Source organism: Scardinius erythrophthalmus (assembly GCF_964197995.2).
Source record: "Scardinius erythrophthalmus genome assembly, chromosome: 25".
In the NCBI taxonomy this organism is placed as follows: Eukaryota; Metazoa; Chordata; class Actinopteri; order Cypriniformes; family Leuciscidae; genus Scardinius; species Scardinius erythrophthalmus.
The window spans coordinates 23126788-23145290 of NC_138245.1; the positions used below are offsets into that span (position 1 = coordinate 23126788).

Here is an 18503-nt window from a genome sequence, read left to right on the forward strand (position 1 = left end):
ATTCGGTGACAGCGTGTGTTACGAGTTTCAAATGGTGTACTGTAAGTGACCGCGAAGCGCCGGCGACTGCATGTCATGATTATATTGTCTGCTATAGGCCTATTGCTTTTTATGTATTAAATCCAGGCAATTGGAATGTATTAAAATTAAGATACAATTTATACAAAACGAAATTCACTTTAAAGAAAAGCTTTCTTCAAAACGAAACTTAACAAACTTGAAACTAAATGTGCTTATTTAATAGCTAAAACACGTATAGGTTACTACAGACACTCTTTTTGTACAAATTGCAGCACATTCATTTAATTCTGAATTTTGCACATGTAAAGGAAAGGCATTTGTTTGTGCATAGTAAACATATCTGTAACATTTATCAAGTTCATGTGCGTGCATTTATTAATTATCTTATGAATAATGCGACAAGGAAGAAGCATGTAAACTGCATTGTTTATTCAGAAATAAATGAATGGATCGGAAAAGTAACAAAAGAGGACATTGAGGCCTGAGGCTGACTACTATGATAATTTCTGCCATGGCAAGACTGCTTCATGTGTCTGTTCATCGTCGAAGTCCCCGTTTTTTTTTTTTGCTGTCAGCGAGCAGCGTGCCGCATTTAACATTTAATGCACGAGACAAAGCCAACACATATTGTCACTCCGCACGACTAGTTTAAAATGTTTCCATACCTCCGATTTTCCTCCAAACTTGCTCAAAGTTATTTCTTCTGTTTAAATTTTTTTCTTTGCTTCTTCAAGCTCCATGTTGCACTTAAGCAGCAGAATAGTAGCCTACAGCACGCACAGCAGGTGTGAATCGTCACGCGTGCGAGACTGCGAGTGAGAGTGGACGAGACGCTGCGCATGACACGTAACGTGCTTTAGCCTATCAAGGGCCCGACCCGACCCGGCCCGAATACAGTGGCGGGAAATATCAGCCCGACCCGGCCCGCGGGTCGGGTCGGGTCGAGTCCGGGCTCGGGCTCGGGCAGAGAATCTAAGCTCTACAAGTAACACACTGAATAAATGTAAAAAATAAATAAATAAGTACAATGACAAAAATATTATTTTCTTGTAAAACGTACACCAATAAACTTTTTTACAGCATACAGACATTGAAGCTAGATTTGAACATTTTTATAGCAAATCCGAGCAGTGTTTGCCCATGTAAAATTCCATATCATTATGCTGAGGTGTTCTAAATGGTTATCACATTGTTAGATGGTTGCCAGGCAGTTATTTAGTTTTTCAAGTCCTGCCCTCAAGAATCTGTGATATTATGGGCTCTATATATAGTTTTGGTACTACCCTCAAATTATACTACAGTCCCTTTGTATCTGCAAAGTGAATTTTTTTGGGGGAAAATCCATTTGTTTAGAAAAGTAATATCACATCTCTACACGACTCCAAAGGAAATGATAAAGTATACAAAATAAGTGTTTATTATAATACAGACTTCTCCAAAGAGTCGAAAGATGTATTCTTTATTCTGAACATGGACTACAATGCAAATCAAAGTGAGATTTTCAGCTACAGGTAGCAGATCAAAATTGAGGACAATTGTCCTTCCTGGCCCCCCGTAGAAGACGAGAGACTGCAGTGAAGCTGAAGAAACTGGGCGTGCTGTCATACTAATGTGCCAGACGAAGGAAAAGAGAGACCACTGCCTAAGAAAACAGTTGCCTGTCTGCTGGCTCAGCAAATTTATATAATGCCTCACTCCATCCATCCATTTCTGTTATCCCTGGAGCCCACAGAAAGGGGTAGACTGCTGACAATGGCTGATAGAGATACACAGATGCTCGACCCTGTGGTCCATTTTTGTAGCTTTTACCCATTTCATTCTATTCCTCTCACTATCTTTGTATCTCTCTCTCTCAGGGCCCCAAATAAAACAAATAGGAGACAAACTACTGGCTGGGTAAAAATGGCCTGATGGCCTGACATGATCTTTCAGAAATCATTCTGATTTGGTGCTCAAGAAACTGTGGTACATTTTTGATGAATTTAATGTATACACGCTGAATAAAAGTAATTAATTAATAACAAAAATATTTTTTTCCAAACTTTTGAACGGGAGTACAATTTATTTTAAAGACAAAATACAGACTTCCCGATGACGCTATTGGTGAAAACCCTCCACGTGAATCGTGTCTGAAAAACTATCCAATCACGGCAATCGAAATTGACCGGTGACAGCCTATGACGCCACTACTAGTGCGATCCGGAAGTATAAAAGGGGCGCCTAGAGAACATGTCATCTCTTTTAGTCTTCAGGGAATGTTTTGTCTGATTTGCAATCACCTGAAAAAGGTAAGAACAATTACGACAAGTGAAAAATAAGTGTTTCAAGAAGTAGTGTGGATCCATGTCTAAGATATTGACACCAGATGACACACACAGCTTGTGCGTTTACTGTTTGGGCTCAAAGCAAGCACGATCAGTTCTTGAGGAAACTGCTTGTGCCAACTGTGTTTTTTTTTCCATTGAGAAAACGTAACTTCTCGAGGGAAGAGGGACAGACATCTGTGCCAGCCGACTCAGGTCCCGTTCGTGCTAAGGCAGAGCAGAGACTAGAATCGTTGGGTTTCAGAGGGAGCTCGCCGAGGAGTTTGAGAGTTATTTTTTCTCTCATGCCCCTCGGATGCTCACAAGTTTGAGCTGCCGGATGAGGATGTGTTGTCACTAACATCCTCTGATCTGGCAGCGAGTGCTCTGCTGGACAGCCCAAGAAAGCAGGAGATGGCTGATGAGGGTGAAGAGGATTTACAGCCCGAACCCTCACAGCCACCCTGCCCCGCGTATGATGAGTTGTGAGTGTTATGAAACGCGCTCAGTGAGGCTTTGCTGCCTGACTTTACGAAAGGTTTCTTGCCAGCCATAACGCTCTAGCTCCCGTGAGCCTTCAATTCCTGTCCGATCTACACAATGAGATCAAAAAGGCATGGAAAAACCTGTGTTCAGTGCGCATCCATTGCCATCAGTGAGCAAACTACGCTGATGTTGAGGGGATGCGCGAACACGGGTATGTGTCGATGCCTCAATTATCGAGAGGTTCGCAAACTATCTCGTGGTTGTTGAGGCATCGACACTAAGTGCTCTGGCCCAGCATTTTAAACAAACATTGTGCTTAAATGGCAGGGCATACACGATGGTGGGTCTGGCTGGTGATGCCTTGCACACAATGGCTGTGCTGCAAGCACACCATGCTGATTTACTGAAAGATTTGGACCTGACGCAGTGGATGAGCTGCGCCGCACTACAGATTAGCTCTCCGGGTCACCAAACTAACAGCTGCCGCGATTGGATGAACTCGATGACTGGTCGGGTTTGGTAGTAAGTGCGCTCTTTCGAACTCTGTAAGGTGATAGGCCTCCATTTTATGTCGTTTAGGCCATCACGCTACGGGCAGCAGGTTGAGCTCTGTAGGTCTCCTCCCATTACTAGAGTTTTTTAGTAAGGTTGAACAGTAGACCTTGGTTCCCTGTTAGAAAGTATTAAGGGGTGTGTTAGGAAAGGTTTTTTATAGGAGTAGAAATAGGGCCCTGAAGTCCCCATATATAGGTAGGCTATGCATACCCTTCTCAATATCTGAGTGTAGGTTCCATAGACCATCAGGAGATTTTTTTTCTGTAAATCTAGTTTCCCAGTACTAGCCTCCTCTTACTCAAGAGTCGTCCGGCCAAGGCCCGCCTTTTGCATTAGGTGTAAATGCTAGTGGTGTAACAGGGTAGATAACAGCATAGGTAGCAGGTTATCTTCAAAAAATCCTTCCATGCAGATATCTATGGGCGTTGTCAGGTCTTTCTCTCTAGAGAGTAAGAAGCATTTTGCTCAGGCCTCAGCCCTTTACAGCATCGAGTAAGGTAGCTGGCAGCAAGGCCTTAAGTTAAAAAGGACTTTTCTTCTGAGCCCCTTGAATATAAGAATTCAAGTCATAAGGTCGAATGTCATTGGCCACCTACTGAGGCCTCCAATCCCATGGGTTTAGTAGAGAATATAAAATCTGTCTTGTAAAATTACAAGATGATAGGCCTCGACCCTGATACATCCTTCAGGGTCATGCCGATAGTGCTGCCCTTGTTAAGGTCATTAATTAGAGTACTTTGCTACCCATAGCTCATATGTTATCACCCTTCACCACCTAGGCTCAGGTAGAGACAGATTAGTGACTCCCTCCCACTTGGGATGGATGAGTATGCTCCCTTAGAGCCAAAGCACTGCCCGGGCTGATGCCCGTGACTTTCGAAGCTGTAGGCCTTTCAGTAGGCCTCCTCGATAATCTGGTAGAGTAAGATTGTATTCTCCTTGCTTTAAAGGATTGATAGCACTTCTGCTGAGTACACTGCCCGTTGGGAATGTTAAATAAATATAACCAGGCACACAGATATGTCTGGGAGAGCACCTAGGCTTTTGATGGCTCTGCATACATCCTCATTATCAAGTAGTTAGGCCTTAACAGGCCTCCTTGAAGGCCCTTGATTTTGTGAGAGACTCAGTTTAGGAAACAGACAGGTTGTTGGCAAGACTAGGTCGGTCAGTAAATTTGACGGTCAGCCTCCCTGGTGGCATGTAGGGTTGACTTTATGTTCCCCTCAGAAAGTGACTGAACGGGACTCCTTTTTGACCCCCTGGCCATATTCCCTTAAAGGAACACCTTCCATGGAAGCTGTTGGTTCCAAGCCTTTGAACGGCCTTGGTAGGCCTTCCGTTGTTGGGAGGCCACTTTGAGGCTTATAACTTGGGCAGTGACCACAGGGAATAATGTCACTGACAGCCTGTATGTGACCCGAAGGGGGAGTGTGTTCTTGGTATTTCAGGTTGAAACTGCCAGTTCTGACGTTTTTGTCACGAGCCATAATTGGCATGCACTCCCCTCAGCATGGTGGGATTGTACTTCGTTCCCCAATAGCGCCATCAACGCAGTGCGAGTTCCCTTTTGAAAGGGAATGTCTAGGTTACGACTGTAACCTCTGTTCCCTGAGAACAGGGAACGAGACACTTCATCGTTAGCCATGCCTTGGGGATGCCTGCTGAGCAGTCCCTTCAAACGAAAGTGGATGACATGTTCTCTAGGCGCCCCTTTTATATTTCCTGGTCGCACTAGTAGTGACGTCATAGGCTATCGCCGGTCAATTTCGATTGCCGTGATTGGATAGTTTTTCAGACACCGGTTCACGTGGAGGGCGTTCCCCAATAGCGTCATCGACACAGTATCTCGTTCCCAGTTCTCATGGAACAGAGGTTACATCTGTAACCTAGACGTTTTCACAGCTCTGAAAAGACAGCTTTATATTGCCATGTTTCTGGGTTACAAAACACTTCTGGTCTATCTTTGTTTGTAAATCTTCTTTCAGCTCATGGTCCACATTCTGGATATCATAATTTTCTAAAAGTCTCATAAAAAAAAAAAAAAAATCTCAGCCTCTCTTTTCGCTTCAGTCAAGCGATTTTTTAACAATCTCAACATCGTCTGCATGTGCTTGGCGCCGGTCGACAAAGTCCTGCTGCTCAGCCCCTTTAAAACAAGCAGAAAACAGCTAGATTGACTGAAACCAAGCTCATTTATATTGAATGAGGGCAGCGGGTGAGTTCTCAGCACAAGCGAATAAGCATTCCTTTCATGTACGCCTCCCCACCGTGGCTTTCTTTCCCCCTGCACCTCAGATAGCTCACTTAGGCTTGATGAGTAGAAACACAGGCAATTAATTGTCATGGTGATAGTGATGGCAACAATACAGTGGCTGTAAATAAAACCACTCTGCCATTTCTCCTCACAGATGTCTATAATTTTAACCTAATCTATTGGCAGTTTTTTTTAGTTTTTATTGTTGTTGTTGTTAGTTTACTCCCCTACTTCCAGGGCTGCTTGACATGCACAGACCGTGATGATTGGATGAGAGGTTTGGCTCCGGCTTTGTACATTGGCATTGGTCTCACGTTCTACCCTGCAAGTGTCCTCTCTCTGGATGAGCTTTACTGCCCGGGTCTCTGAATCCCGGCCAGCATATTTCTCAATTCCTGTCTATCTTACCCTCTTAGCTCTCCACCTCTCCTTCCCTCTGCTTTTCAACACTCTCTGTCTCTTATTTGCTCATTCTCTCCCCTCTGTTGCATACTTCCTCTTTGGATTGCTGAAATGCCGGTGATGTTGCACAATAGTCTGGCTCGCTCTGGCATTCAGTTCTTCAAAATAACCTCAATGGGACTGAAACTCCAGCTCCTTCACAGTCTTTCTCAGTTTCACCCCCTCTGTATTCTCTCTCTCTCTCTGTGCTCTAAAAATGTAGATGGATTGTTAATCAGAGAGTAATAAAAAGCCGATTAGCACTAAATCACACCGAGGCAAGGAGGGATTTGCCTAGCCAGGTCCTGCCACTCTGCAGTGTGTTTAAGTGTGTGTGTATGCTGAGAGGGACAGAGCACTCGCTGCCAGGAATATAACATTCTGTAATTACAGAAATGTGCCATGAATTTCTCAGCTGAGGCCTGTTCTTATTGCCGTTGTGGGCGTGTGATGTTAGAATATGCCCAAGGCTGAATTTATGGTGTTGGAATATTCACAATAGCTCATGATTTCATGAGTCATCAAACACAGAGGTCAGCTGAGGTGATCTCTTACTTGTATATTCACTCATAGGGCCTTGGACATTACGTGGACAAAACAAAAACACAATTACATTAAATGTTGCCATTTATGCATGAAAGGTTTTGTGAATGATTTACATATAACACAATTTAAAAAAAAATCCATTGTTTTTTGCTTGAATGAGATTCATTGTGAGTACACTCATAGTAGTGGTCAACCAATACAGGCTTTTCAATGGCAGATGTCGATATATAAAGAGCCATGTGCATGGCAGCTGAAATTACATCTGTGAAAACTCTTTAAAAAAACTGAATTATAATGCCACTCAGAGGCCTTTCAAACTTTCAAAGGGCCAACAAGATGGATAAACAAGCAAAGCAAAGCAAAAAAAAAAAAAAAAAAAAAAACATTAATTAAAATGCCACTCGGGGGGTCTCTACAAATGTACTCACTGACAAGACCGATGATAACCAAATGGCAAAATTTTAGCTAATTAATTGCCCTGACTGATACATTAATCTTTACTGTAGATTATACTAAATATATATGTTTAAATAATAATAAAAAAAATAAAAATAAAATAGTGTAAAATACATAGTGATATACAAATCCCACAACAGAGTATCCTTACTTCAAGACTAAAAAGAGAAATCACATGCCTCAAAGACACACAGCATATTTCATGTCTCTCTTTTAACACTGTTGTCACGTTTCAGTGAAGAGGCATGAAAAAAAAAAATTCTGATAGATGTGCATGATAATCAGGGGCTTTTATTGAAGAACGGGCTTCTCCTGAAGGGCCCCGGAGGGCCCGGTGGGCGTAAGTGCTTTTGTTTCGGAGTATAAAGTCGAAAGTTTTGCCAAGAGCAGTTGGGTCTCATAGGAACAGGTGGAGAATTGAGGTGTCCATGATAATGAGAGAAGAGGGCCAGGTCAGAGTGCAAGAGGAGGGTCTTGTGAACCTGTTCGAGATTTGATTGGCAGCTCAAACTCACCATCTTAATAAATTGACAGCTTAGTGACAAGGAGAAGCTAGTGAAGAACAAGAAGAAAGACCTAACATTATGACTTATATTAAATATTAAAGAGAAACAGAATTAATTTTTCAAACACCTTCAACAACATATCATCATTAAGGGTGATTGTGAGGATAACGTTTAGAAAAGACACAGAATTTCAATTTGGCCTGTAATAATTTGACACCTTGTGTTGTGTTGAGTTTTCCAGGAAATTCAAACTGTCATGGAAAATGATTAGACATAAGCAGCTCAAAATTATGTTATTATTTTCCATTACTCTAAAATATGTGCATATTTCTGAGCAGCATGAAGACAAGAATCACTGCTTTCTCAGTTTAATGTGAAAACAAGTCAACTTCTATGGCCCAGCTAGAGGCAGACATGTCTATCTCTCTGCTTTCATTTTCAGAAAGATCCTTGCTTGTGCCTTTATTTACAGGCGAAAGGGTGAGATCTGAATTAGAGTGGCAAGGCCTGCTGGTGTGGTATTTTGCTAGCCTAGAAATCTAGACGCACCCTAGCGGCAGCAAAATTTATTTTGCAGCCAGGGTAGTCTAGCAACTCTCCGTTGACATTCGGAGAGGTAAAAACCTAAATTGGGTCAGGCCAATCACATCGTGTATAGAGTAGGCGGGGCGGGCTTAACATAATGACGACAGAGTTGCAACAGTTCCCTGCTACTTGGAAACAAAGAATGGCTGCTGCTGCTGGCGGACAGTCTTTCGAATCGGCTTTGGCCGCGACTCTGGAGGACTTGGAGTTAAGCTGTTCTTTGAGAAAAGAGCAAAGAACGGCACTTAAGTCATTCTTAAAAAAGGAAGATGTGTTCGTAGTTTTGCCGGCCAGATTCAAAAGTTGAATCTATCAACTAACGTAAGCTCCGCTGTTGGGAAACGCTCTGTTTGGTTGAAGCGCGTCCTATTGCATGCAGAGGGAATTCGAAAGACAGCCGTTTATCCCGCCCCTCGGATTGAGCCGTGTCTATGGTGAGTTGCCAGACCTAACATCTTGATGTAGGTCTGGCTTGCCAGGCTAGTGTTTTGCCACCCTGGAATGAAAATGAGAGATAATACCTGTGAAATATCCTGTTCGGGTGCTCTAGATCTCCCACTGAATGCTGTGTCAGAGGCTACAGGAAAAAGGATTTGAGAAGTGTGTATGCTCGTGTGTCATTGTGTGTGTCATTCAAGTGTCTGTGCCTCATAAAATTGTTGCCATCCATCCATCCATCACTCTGTCACACCGTGTGGACTTTAAAACCTTGTGAAAATAGTATTGTTTACTTTCAGTTGCAGACAAGTATTGACAAACGTTACCCATCTATGCTTAAAACAAAATTTCAGCATTTCAGAGAATAAATCTTGACTTAAGTGGATTTTCTTTTTTTACCGTAAAACAAAATACTGTTTAAGAAAAAGATTTTTGAAACAATGTGTGTGCGTTTATACTTAGGCAACTGCACATGAAGCTTGATGGCCTCTGCAGTTGCCATATTCCTTCCCGAGCATTATGTGAGACTGCGAGGTCAATACATGTGATCTCTACTGCTGTTTATAGTGTGACAGTCAATTTACTTCCTGCTGGGTAGGAGTGCTTGTTTCTGTGCGTGTGCACACAGCATACACTGTCCCACTTTCCAGACAAAGCAAGAAGGCAGTGTAGCCTGTTACCTGAAAAACTCTGATGGAGTTATTACACACGTGCAGATACTGTATCTGCGCACAGATAAGTGCAGCTAGTCTTGCAGCAGACAAAACCTTCCTTTTTCTCCTCACCATCTAATAGTTTGTACCAGCTTTTGGTCTGACAAGAAACTTGTGTTTTGGTGAGGAGCAGAGTAGGTATGACAAAGTATTTCTGGGTCTTGCTTTTGCTTTTCTGCCTAAAGCTGAGCCTCAGGTATCAGGGGTGACTTGGGGAACACGTCTGTTCCTCAGTGGGCCTATGAAACACTAAAGCAGATGTTCAGAAAGGGGAGGCTAAAGATGACACTCTCTGAATGGGGAGCAGGGAAATTGCAACTGAGGGACCAAAGCTTGAAAAGCTTGGCTAGGGGCTCAGTGAGTGAAAATACCAGAACGTACTGGATAGTGAGGAAAAGTCTCTTAATCAGGTCAGTGATTCAGATATACTTACAGAGTGTAACTTTTTAAGGCCTTTATGGGACCAGTTTACAGTACACAGGACACAGAACCACTAGATGGAGCGCAACAGAATTAAACAAAAGGTCATTAGCATATACAGTATGCTAATTAATACTCAACACACCTGAGATGGTAATCCCACTCACACATTTGTCCAATTGGTCTTTAAAAAAAAAAGATGCACTGATCTGAGTGTCAAATGTTGATATAATTTTAACATGACAAGATATCTTGAAAATGCAACACTTATGATGCAAGACACTGCAAATACTGTGAAATGCATTGACAAAGACGCTCTTCTGATGCACACATAAGAAAGTTCATAATTCAGAAGGAACACGGAATTGCTCTTTATATTAATGTTGAAAGCCAGTAGGAAATAAACGAGAAGTCATATTGGCCACATTAGCACCAGAGTCCAATGCGCTATTGCTCAGAAAATATGCATCAATATTTTAAACAACGATAACTTTTTTGGCACCTCCAGTGATCAGATCACATAAATATTCTATGTTTTGAAAATCAATTAACGACTCTTACCGGACCGTCGATTGATACACCAGATCTTCCCGTCTGCGGTAATCCTCCATATGGGAGTAATTGGTATTGAACATAGCATCGTACGTAAAAATCTTCTGCTTAATAGTACCTCCGTCAGTAACCTGTAAAGAAATAAGAATAAAACATTAATAAAAAGATGTGTCTTATAATGAAGTGGATATTCCATAGACCCCAATACATAAATAATGAGATGAGACAAGAGCAAGTACAAGAGCTCGATGCCCACAGGCAAAGTTAGTTCTCACACTTTAAAACGATCCCAATGATCCATTTAGAGTTATTATTGGTATATTATTTAAGAGCTTGTGAAGAGATGAATTTAAATGAGCGCTCAGAAACCTGCCGAGCATGATGAACTCAGCGAGACACTTACATATATGGCATTAGGAATTAAGTGCACTATAAGAGAGCGATTTAATGATGACTGACGTCTTTGCTGCATTTTGTTGGTCTGCGGCACAGGAAAGGTAATGAAATGTGAAGAGATATTGCAGAGGTGAGGGATATTCGCAGCACCATTGGCTCATTTTGTGTCTTTTTCCCCTCCCTGACGTTCTTGGCAAATGATGGAGCGCTCCTCTTTTGGCGCTAATATCCACAGGGGAGAGAAAGTCGCTTAGCATTTGAATGACTGCGATTTCTCTTCAGAGCACAGAGAGAAGAAGGAGAAAGAGGGGTGACAGATTTTAATGGAAGTGTTAATGCCTGCTTTTGAAGCGGTGGAATTGTTGGCGGGACAGGTGTCTTTCTTTCGGCGAACACTTGAGATGCTATCTATGGCCTCTTAATCTGGTCCCCAGGCGCTGTAAATCAGGCCTAGGTGGATTTGCGATTGGTTTTCCTCAGTGTGGAGAACAACAGCGACACGGGGACAATGTTAAATTGGTTTGATTTGAACAAACAATTCACGCTGCCCTCACAAATGAGTGTAGGACAGCCACAATAACCTCTGGTCCTCTAGAGATTCACACTAAATGCCTGCAGCCACTACAACACACAATGATTCATAATTGCTTGAATTCTCTTTTAGAAAGGAATTATGGGCACAATGAATATAGGGGATAAACAATTCAAGCGTATAAGATAATGTTTACATAATGCATATCTAAAACTCACAATAGCAGCAAGGTATTCCAAAGCAATTTTAACATGATTTGATTTAATACACCTGAAACTTTATGAGTGTAAAATTGTGTGGGTTAAGAATATTTTCTAGTCCTTCCATCTCTTCCTCATACTGCAGATACAACGTGAATGTTGATACATGTTGATGTACCAGAAAATATTCTTTGCTGCAATGTATATATTTTTTTATTTAAAAAAAAAAAAAGAGATAAAAATAAGTTGTTAATTTACACACACTTTTTAAAAGTTTGTCCACATTTTATATATTCTTTTGGGAACAAATATGATGACTATGATGAAACAAATTGTACTAAGCAAAAAACTGCTGTGAACTTAGCAACTAATGAATGGTGAATATATCTTTTCAGAAACTAACACTTATTGCCAATCAAGAGTCTCAGAAACAGGTCAGCAAAGTGCTCATATTGTCAACCACTTGTGACACCATTTAAAACGCATCCTAGAAATGTTTCAGCATTGCTGAGCACGAAGATCACCCTGACCATCTTGCAGGCATCCGACGATGCGGCTGCTACAGGGCCCGCTACATTTTGCTACAGGTTCACAAGAAAGTGGTGACATTGAAAGGTCAGTCGCTAAAAGCAAACCTGTGTTTGATAGTTGTGTTTTCCCCTCAGGTTGATCCTGGTTACTTTTGTAGTTGACTCCAATAATGCTTTCAAATTCCTTTAAAAGGTGAGATGCAAGAAGGTTTCTGTCTGACATGTCTTAGAAAACGTAAAGTGCTCCCGGTAGCTGAATACAGATTCCTTTGGTGGTTTCGGCTCTTGACTCAAATTGTTGCAGCATTGTTATGGATAGCTTGAGATACTTCTACCTGTATTTCTTCAAGTGCAATCCAGCCACCATACAAAAGATTTATAAAAAAATGAATTCTGACCTTTAATGTACAACCATAATGTGAAATCACCTGTATCTTGTTTCATAAATCACAGTGAACTGCATTAGAGAACCACAGAAGAAAGGAGAATGAGAAGATATGAGGACTTTTTTTTTGTTTTATTTTTTACTGAAACTGCTTTTTACCCCTAATGGAGTATGGAGCAAAAATCTATAATTGTGGAGAAACACAATGTGAAGGGTTTGCTCTGTTTACATGCATTATGAAATGAGAGGGTGCTTGTGTTTATTCAAGCACATATGAAAATATTCGATAAGCAGCGAGCGCATGCTAAAAACGCAGAGTACATGATTAGTGGGAGAAGCAGAGTAAAGGTTCTGACATTCTCGCCGATAAATAGAAACGCGAAATGGGTCTTTCGAAAAAATAGACACCGTCACCCACTTTGTCATCATGACGAGAAGAGGACAGTAATGAGAACATCAAGCGCATAGTGGGAAACACAAGGTGCCACTGTACAATGGAATTTAATAAAAGGAAAAAATGAAGTGAACAAATGAATGAGTTTGTTTGATAGAACATCCCATAACCCTTTCAGATCATGGTTTCATGTGGTCTTTCTCTGTTCACTCAATACTTCATAATATAATTTTAAATGTTATTTAATATATATATATATATATATATATATATAAAATTATATAAATATGCAAAATATGCCCAAATATATATATATATATATATAAATACACACACACACACACACACACACACACACACACACACACACACACACACACACACACACACACACACACACACACACACACACACACACACACATTTAACATTTTTCCCAGAGTTTTTCTATATTTTTTGTGTGTTTTTCCACAATTAAAAGTGTCAAAGCAGCTATAATTAGCCTTATTTTAGAACATTATATGAATTAGAAAACAACATCATCATCATCTATTTTCTATTTATGTCTGAAATATTTTCTTTTAATTATTTTCTATAATATCATGATTTGGCAAAATATGGCCAAAATGTATTTAAAGATATTTTTTATTTATACATAAATACATTTATTTAAATATATTAGCAGCATATTCATATATTTAAATATATAGTATATTATATAAAAAAAATCAGGAAAAATATGAAAACAAAAAAAATCAAAAAGCATTTTCCTAATACATATAGTGTATGCATTTTGTATATATTGTCATTTATTCTGGTAGGCCATTTATTTAAAATGCACTATTGAAGAAGGCAATGCATATCGCTGTGGTGATGAAGGAAATGAGACATTCAGCTGGCATGGCACACACATGCGGGCCTATAATGATTTTACCTCCTAATCAAAATGGACCTGAACTCCCATGTGAAAGAATATCCATCATGGATGACTGTCCGCCCTGTTGTCTTGACGACTACCTCTGCTATGAGAATATGGAAAGAGACAGGAAACCAGATAAATGTGCTTTTATTAAGGAAAAAGGCCACATGGGGGAAACATACATCCAGCTCAGGGTAGTTTATTGAATCTGTTCCACATATTACCGCCAAGACACTGGAGTACAACAGAGTTTACCATCTGGAGAGGAGGAAGAGGATCTGGGTGGGCGAGAACCATCTCCTCCTCCTAAGTCTGTCTATGTACCCACAACAAACCTTGCTGCCCGTAACAGTAGGATACCGTACCTTGGAACAGTGGTGTGCAGTGATGTTCTGAAATGAGGAGGCAAAGTCCTCACTGAGTATTATTATTATAAAAAAAAACAACAATGTAAATTCATGTTACAATACCACTTAAATTTGACATATACATTACTTACTGTAAAAAAAAAAAAAATTATTCGATTTTGCATTTTGACATTAACAGTAGAATTAATGTTAAATTTATTTAAAAAACAAAAACAAAAAAACAAACAAACAAAAAAAACCAAGTATATTTATCATCAAGGTAGTGCCTTTTACCATTTACTCCAAATTAATAACTAGAACACCACAGTAACAAATTTCAGATCTATATTTTATTTGGGTAACACTTTAGTTTAGGGTCTAATTCTTACTATTAGCTATTTGCTTATATATTAGCATATGTTTATTAGTACATAATAATGCCTTATTCTGCAATACCTAAACTTAACAACTAACTTAATAACTATTAAAAAGCAGTAATTAGAAGTTTATTGAGGCAAAAGTCTTAGTTAATAGCTAGTGAGAATTTGACCCTAAACTAAAGTGTGACCTTTATTTGTGAACTTATGTTCAGCTGTTCTTTTTAACAGTGAACTTATTTTCAGATCACCAGTCATCAAAACTTGGTAAACACTGATTTGATAGTCACAGACAGAAATTACCTTTAATTTCACAAAGCTTAATGCTTAAAAACCTTAAATGATTGTGCTTTCAAGTCATTTCAGGTTTGATTTTGATGTGACAATGCGGTGATATCTAAGTGAGTGAGTTGTTACTCACTTATTTGTAATTTGTCTTCCCATCGACACCATTATTTGTTTATTCTGACTCATTCGTGGACATGGAACGCGCTAAACTATAAAAAAGATCAGAAAAAAGATCAGACTGAATTTATATATACAAACAAGCAATATAAACATGCTATTTATTTCTATGTACATATACTCTATACTACCATTCAAAAGTTTGGAGTCTATGATTGTTTTATATTTTTTTAATGTTTTTTTTTTTTTTTTTTAACCAGCCTCAGATATCAGAAATCTACTCAAATTCATTATATGACAAGCATGCCTGAGCTTTAATCAGTCAAATTTGATCAGTGGCACATTATAGAGGAGTGCATCCAAGCAGGCAAGCAGGATCAAGAGGGGTTGGAGAGGGGTGCAATCTACAAGTGTATGAGCGAGTAAGGTGGAGGATCCCTACAGAGTGTAAACAATGCACGCCGTCTGCTGTGGTTCCACATGGAGGCCCTGGCCTTCTCCCTACCTTCACTCAGCTCACTTCAGCAGAGTGGCACCCCATCCCTCGGGCCTAACTGAGCTGTGGTTATTTATAGAGCACTCCTGAATCACTTCCTGCAGCCTGAGGATACACACAGGCACACACACACACACTCTCACATAGATTGTGATTCAATGGCTTAATCCGATCGTGACCTTAGATCACTGCCACAGTCATGCTGAAAATGAGGCTTCATGTAGAAGCAGCCCTTGTCAACATACTGTATAGACACCAACTAACTTAATGTTTAGTTGAACAAAGACAAAAAGATCAGACTGAACTCCAACAAACAAACAAACAAATAAAACTATTTTTTAAAACTATGATGATATAATCAGAGTGAATAAATTCCAATATTTAAAAAACATTAAAGACATCAAAAATATAAAAAAAATCACTCCTACAAACCCCAAACTTTTGAATGGTAGTGTACAGTATATGTACATATAAATAAATTCCATGTTTTTTTTTTCTTCTTTTTCTTCACTCTTTGGCATTTCAGGAGACACCCACAGCTGTCATCCTTTCAGATATGTGGTCAAAAACTCTCCAACTTCGTTATTTTTCTTCTATTCCCTCCTCCGCCCATCACTTAACAGGAGTTTTGTCTCGCTCTACGACCACCCCATTCTAAGCCATTATTTCATAACCTGAAAAATCTTGACAGGCCTCATATTAGCGATTTGACAGCAAAATAACAACCCGCAAAGCACATACTTATGTCATACGCATGTCAATGGCGTGACAGACAACTGTTTATCGGCTCATACAGCAGCACATATCAATAAACTTGCTCTCACCTTGTGTCTTCCGAAGATTTAAGGTATAGTCACTCTGGATATACAATGTGGATGTTGCTCTCTTGAAAATGCATGAGGCGTATTCAGCACTCTAAACAAACATAGCCATATGGGGTGCACAGTACCTATAGTAATATTTACAGCCACACTCCTGTGTCTTCCTTTGTATGTTCTCAAATATTGCGCGACCAGCAGTCAATCTAGTTCTGTGTGCAAAGTATACAAACCCGGCAAAATATGGTGTCTCACCCTGGGTAAGAAAGCTTTTGTAAACAACTTTTATTTGCCATTGACTGCTTTAATCTAGTGAATGGTGGCCAGACTACATAGAAACTAGCTAACAGGCGTTTTAGCATTTTAGCCCAACGTGTGGAACATGGCCCTAACACCACCAATGTCATGTGTGTGATTCCCAGGGAACATACAGTATACTGAAAATGTATACTGTATGTAAATAAATACTTATTTATTTTAAATAAATATTAAAAAAGGGATAAGAAGAAAAAGAAAAAGCTTTTTGTGGGGTCAGCAAGTTTACAAAATCAATACTTTTGTATATACTCACCAAGGATGCATTAAAATAATCCAATATGACAGTAAACACATTTACTATTCTACTGAATTTTTATTCATCAAAGAATCCAGAGTTTTATTTCATGGTTTACACAAAAATATTCACCAGCACAACTGTTTACAGCATTGATAATAATAATAATAAATGTTTCTTGAGCACCAAATCAGCATATTAAAATGATTTCTGAAGGATCATCTGACACTGAAGACTGGAATAATAGCTGCTGAAAATTCAGCTTTGCCATTACAGGAATAAAATATATTTTTATATCTATAAATTTATATTATATTATTTATATTTTATCAAATAAATGCAGTCTTAAGTTAAATAAGAGGTTTTTTTTATCAAATAAAATGCAGTCTTAAGTTAAGTCTTAAACAAATCAAAATGTAGGCTAAGTAAAATATATCAGTCACTCTTTGTATATTTTAAAATCAAAGCATTTTCAATTTTCATCTGTGTTATTTTTAAAGAGGCTACATGCGATTTTCTGAAATTTAAACTCGCGACTGACACCTGTGGCCAAAAAATGGAACTGCTCTTCCTTTCTGCTCGCTCTCGTACGTGCACACTTCACAAGTCATCCGCTGCAAAGAAGTCAACATTATGTTTACAGAGGTAAGAACAGTCAAATACATATATTGTTTGAGAAACTAAGTTTGTTTGCTGACTAGCGGTGGTGGCAGAGTGATCTGAAACGTTTAACATGAACGCGCTTGACGTCACATCCGCAGACAGCGCGCGAAAAATCCAACCCGACAGAAAATAGGATACAGGCTTATAGGTGGACCCACTGTGAGCTGACAAGGTGTCAGTATGCTGAGTCATAAATGGTCAGACACACACTCACACACTTATGTTTGAGTCATAAATGGTCAGATAAAAAGGCTATTGTTACGTTTATTTTGGGGAAATAGTTGCATGTAGCCTCTTTAAGGTACTGGTATACTGTACCACGTATTACTGACAGCGAGCAAGCAGTTAATTTATTTATTAATTGCAGTAAATTAACACGTAAAATCAACTCTTATGTAAATGTAAATCTACAGAGCCTGACTCATTAAAGCGTGATGTTTTACCAGAGTCCCATTGTTAAACTTCGCAGACTGGAAGACGGTGGAACTTGGATTTAATAAGATTTATTGCAGTTCTTAGTATGAGCTGACGTGTTGATGAAATTCTAACAAAAAAGACGTGATCGGCGCATTGTACTGATCTGAGTGTTAGAGAACAGCTCATCTGCATGGCAATTGGTTTAATATTGTGCTCCCACAATGGGAACAATGGGCGCTCTGAAAGGAACACGAAACAGGACCACTGTACCACTGGAAGTGTGGCCGTTTCCTCAACACCAGGGGCTCTTCATTCTAAACAACACAAAAAATCTAATTCAAAGCTGCGCTGTAATAACTGTAACTAAATCACAGCCTCCAGTGTTTCTCCAGTAGCTCCCTATGATATTTCCGCTATGTCTCCACAGGACGCAGCTGTGAGCTTAAACTGCTCTACCTGCTCACCTGGGAACCCATGGTGAGCCGAGGTCCCCGCTGTGCCGAGTACAGTGAGAGGTGTGCTGAATGAATTTCACGCTGCACGTCAGATGTCTCCTCCCTCCTGGCTATGACAATGAAAGGGATCTGCCTCTCTGCAGGGCTTTCGCAGATGCCATGGGACGGGTTATCCAGTTAAACAGACACACAACCATCCCACCTCGTGCGGCTGATAGGTGCCATTACATAAATCACTTTCTTCAAGGTGCAGCGCTGTCATGTGCATGTCTTGCATAAGAATATTTGTGACAGGCTCTGTTTATTTTGTGTGTCATAACAAATAAAACTACAGTAA

General features: G+C 39.8%; 1 protein-coding gene across 3 annotated transcripts in view; it reads right to left on the reverse strand.

The window, feature by feature from the left end:
- igsf21a (immunoglobin superfamily, member 21a) overlaps positions 1-18503 on the reverse strand; it is a 255742-nt gene that overhangs the window by 71973 nt on the left and 165266 nt on the right. For all 3 annotated transcript variants that reach the window (XM_081357760.1, XM_081357759.1, XM_081357761.1), the window contains exon 3: positions 10289-10410. In XM_081357760.1, coding sequence (XP_081213886.1) covers positions 10289-10410 — 122 coding nt within the window. The remainder of the gene's footprint in view (positions 1-10288; positions 10411-18503) is intronic.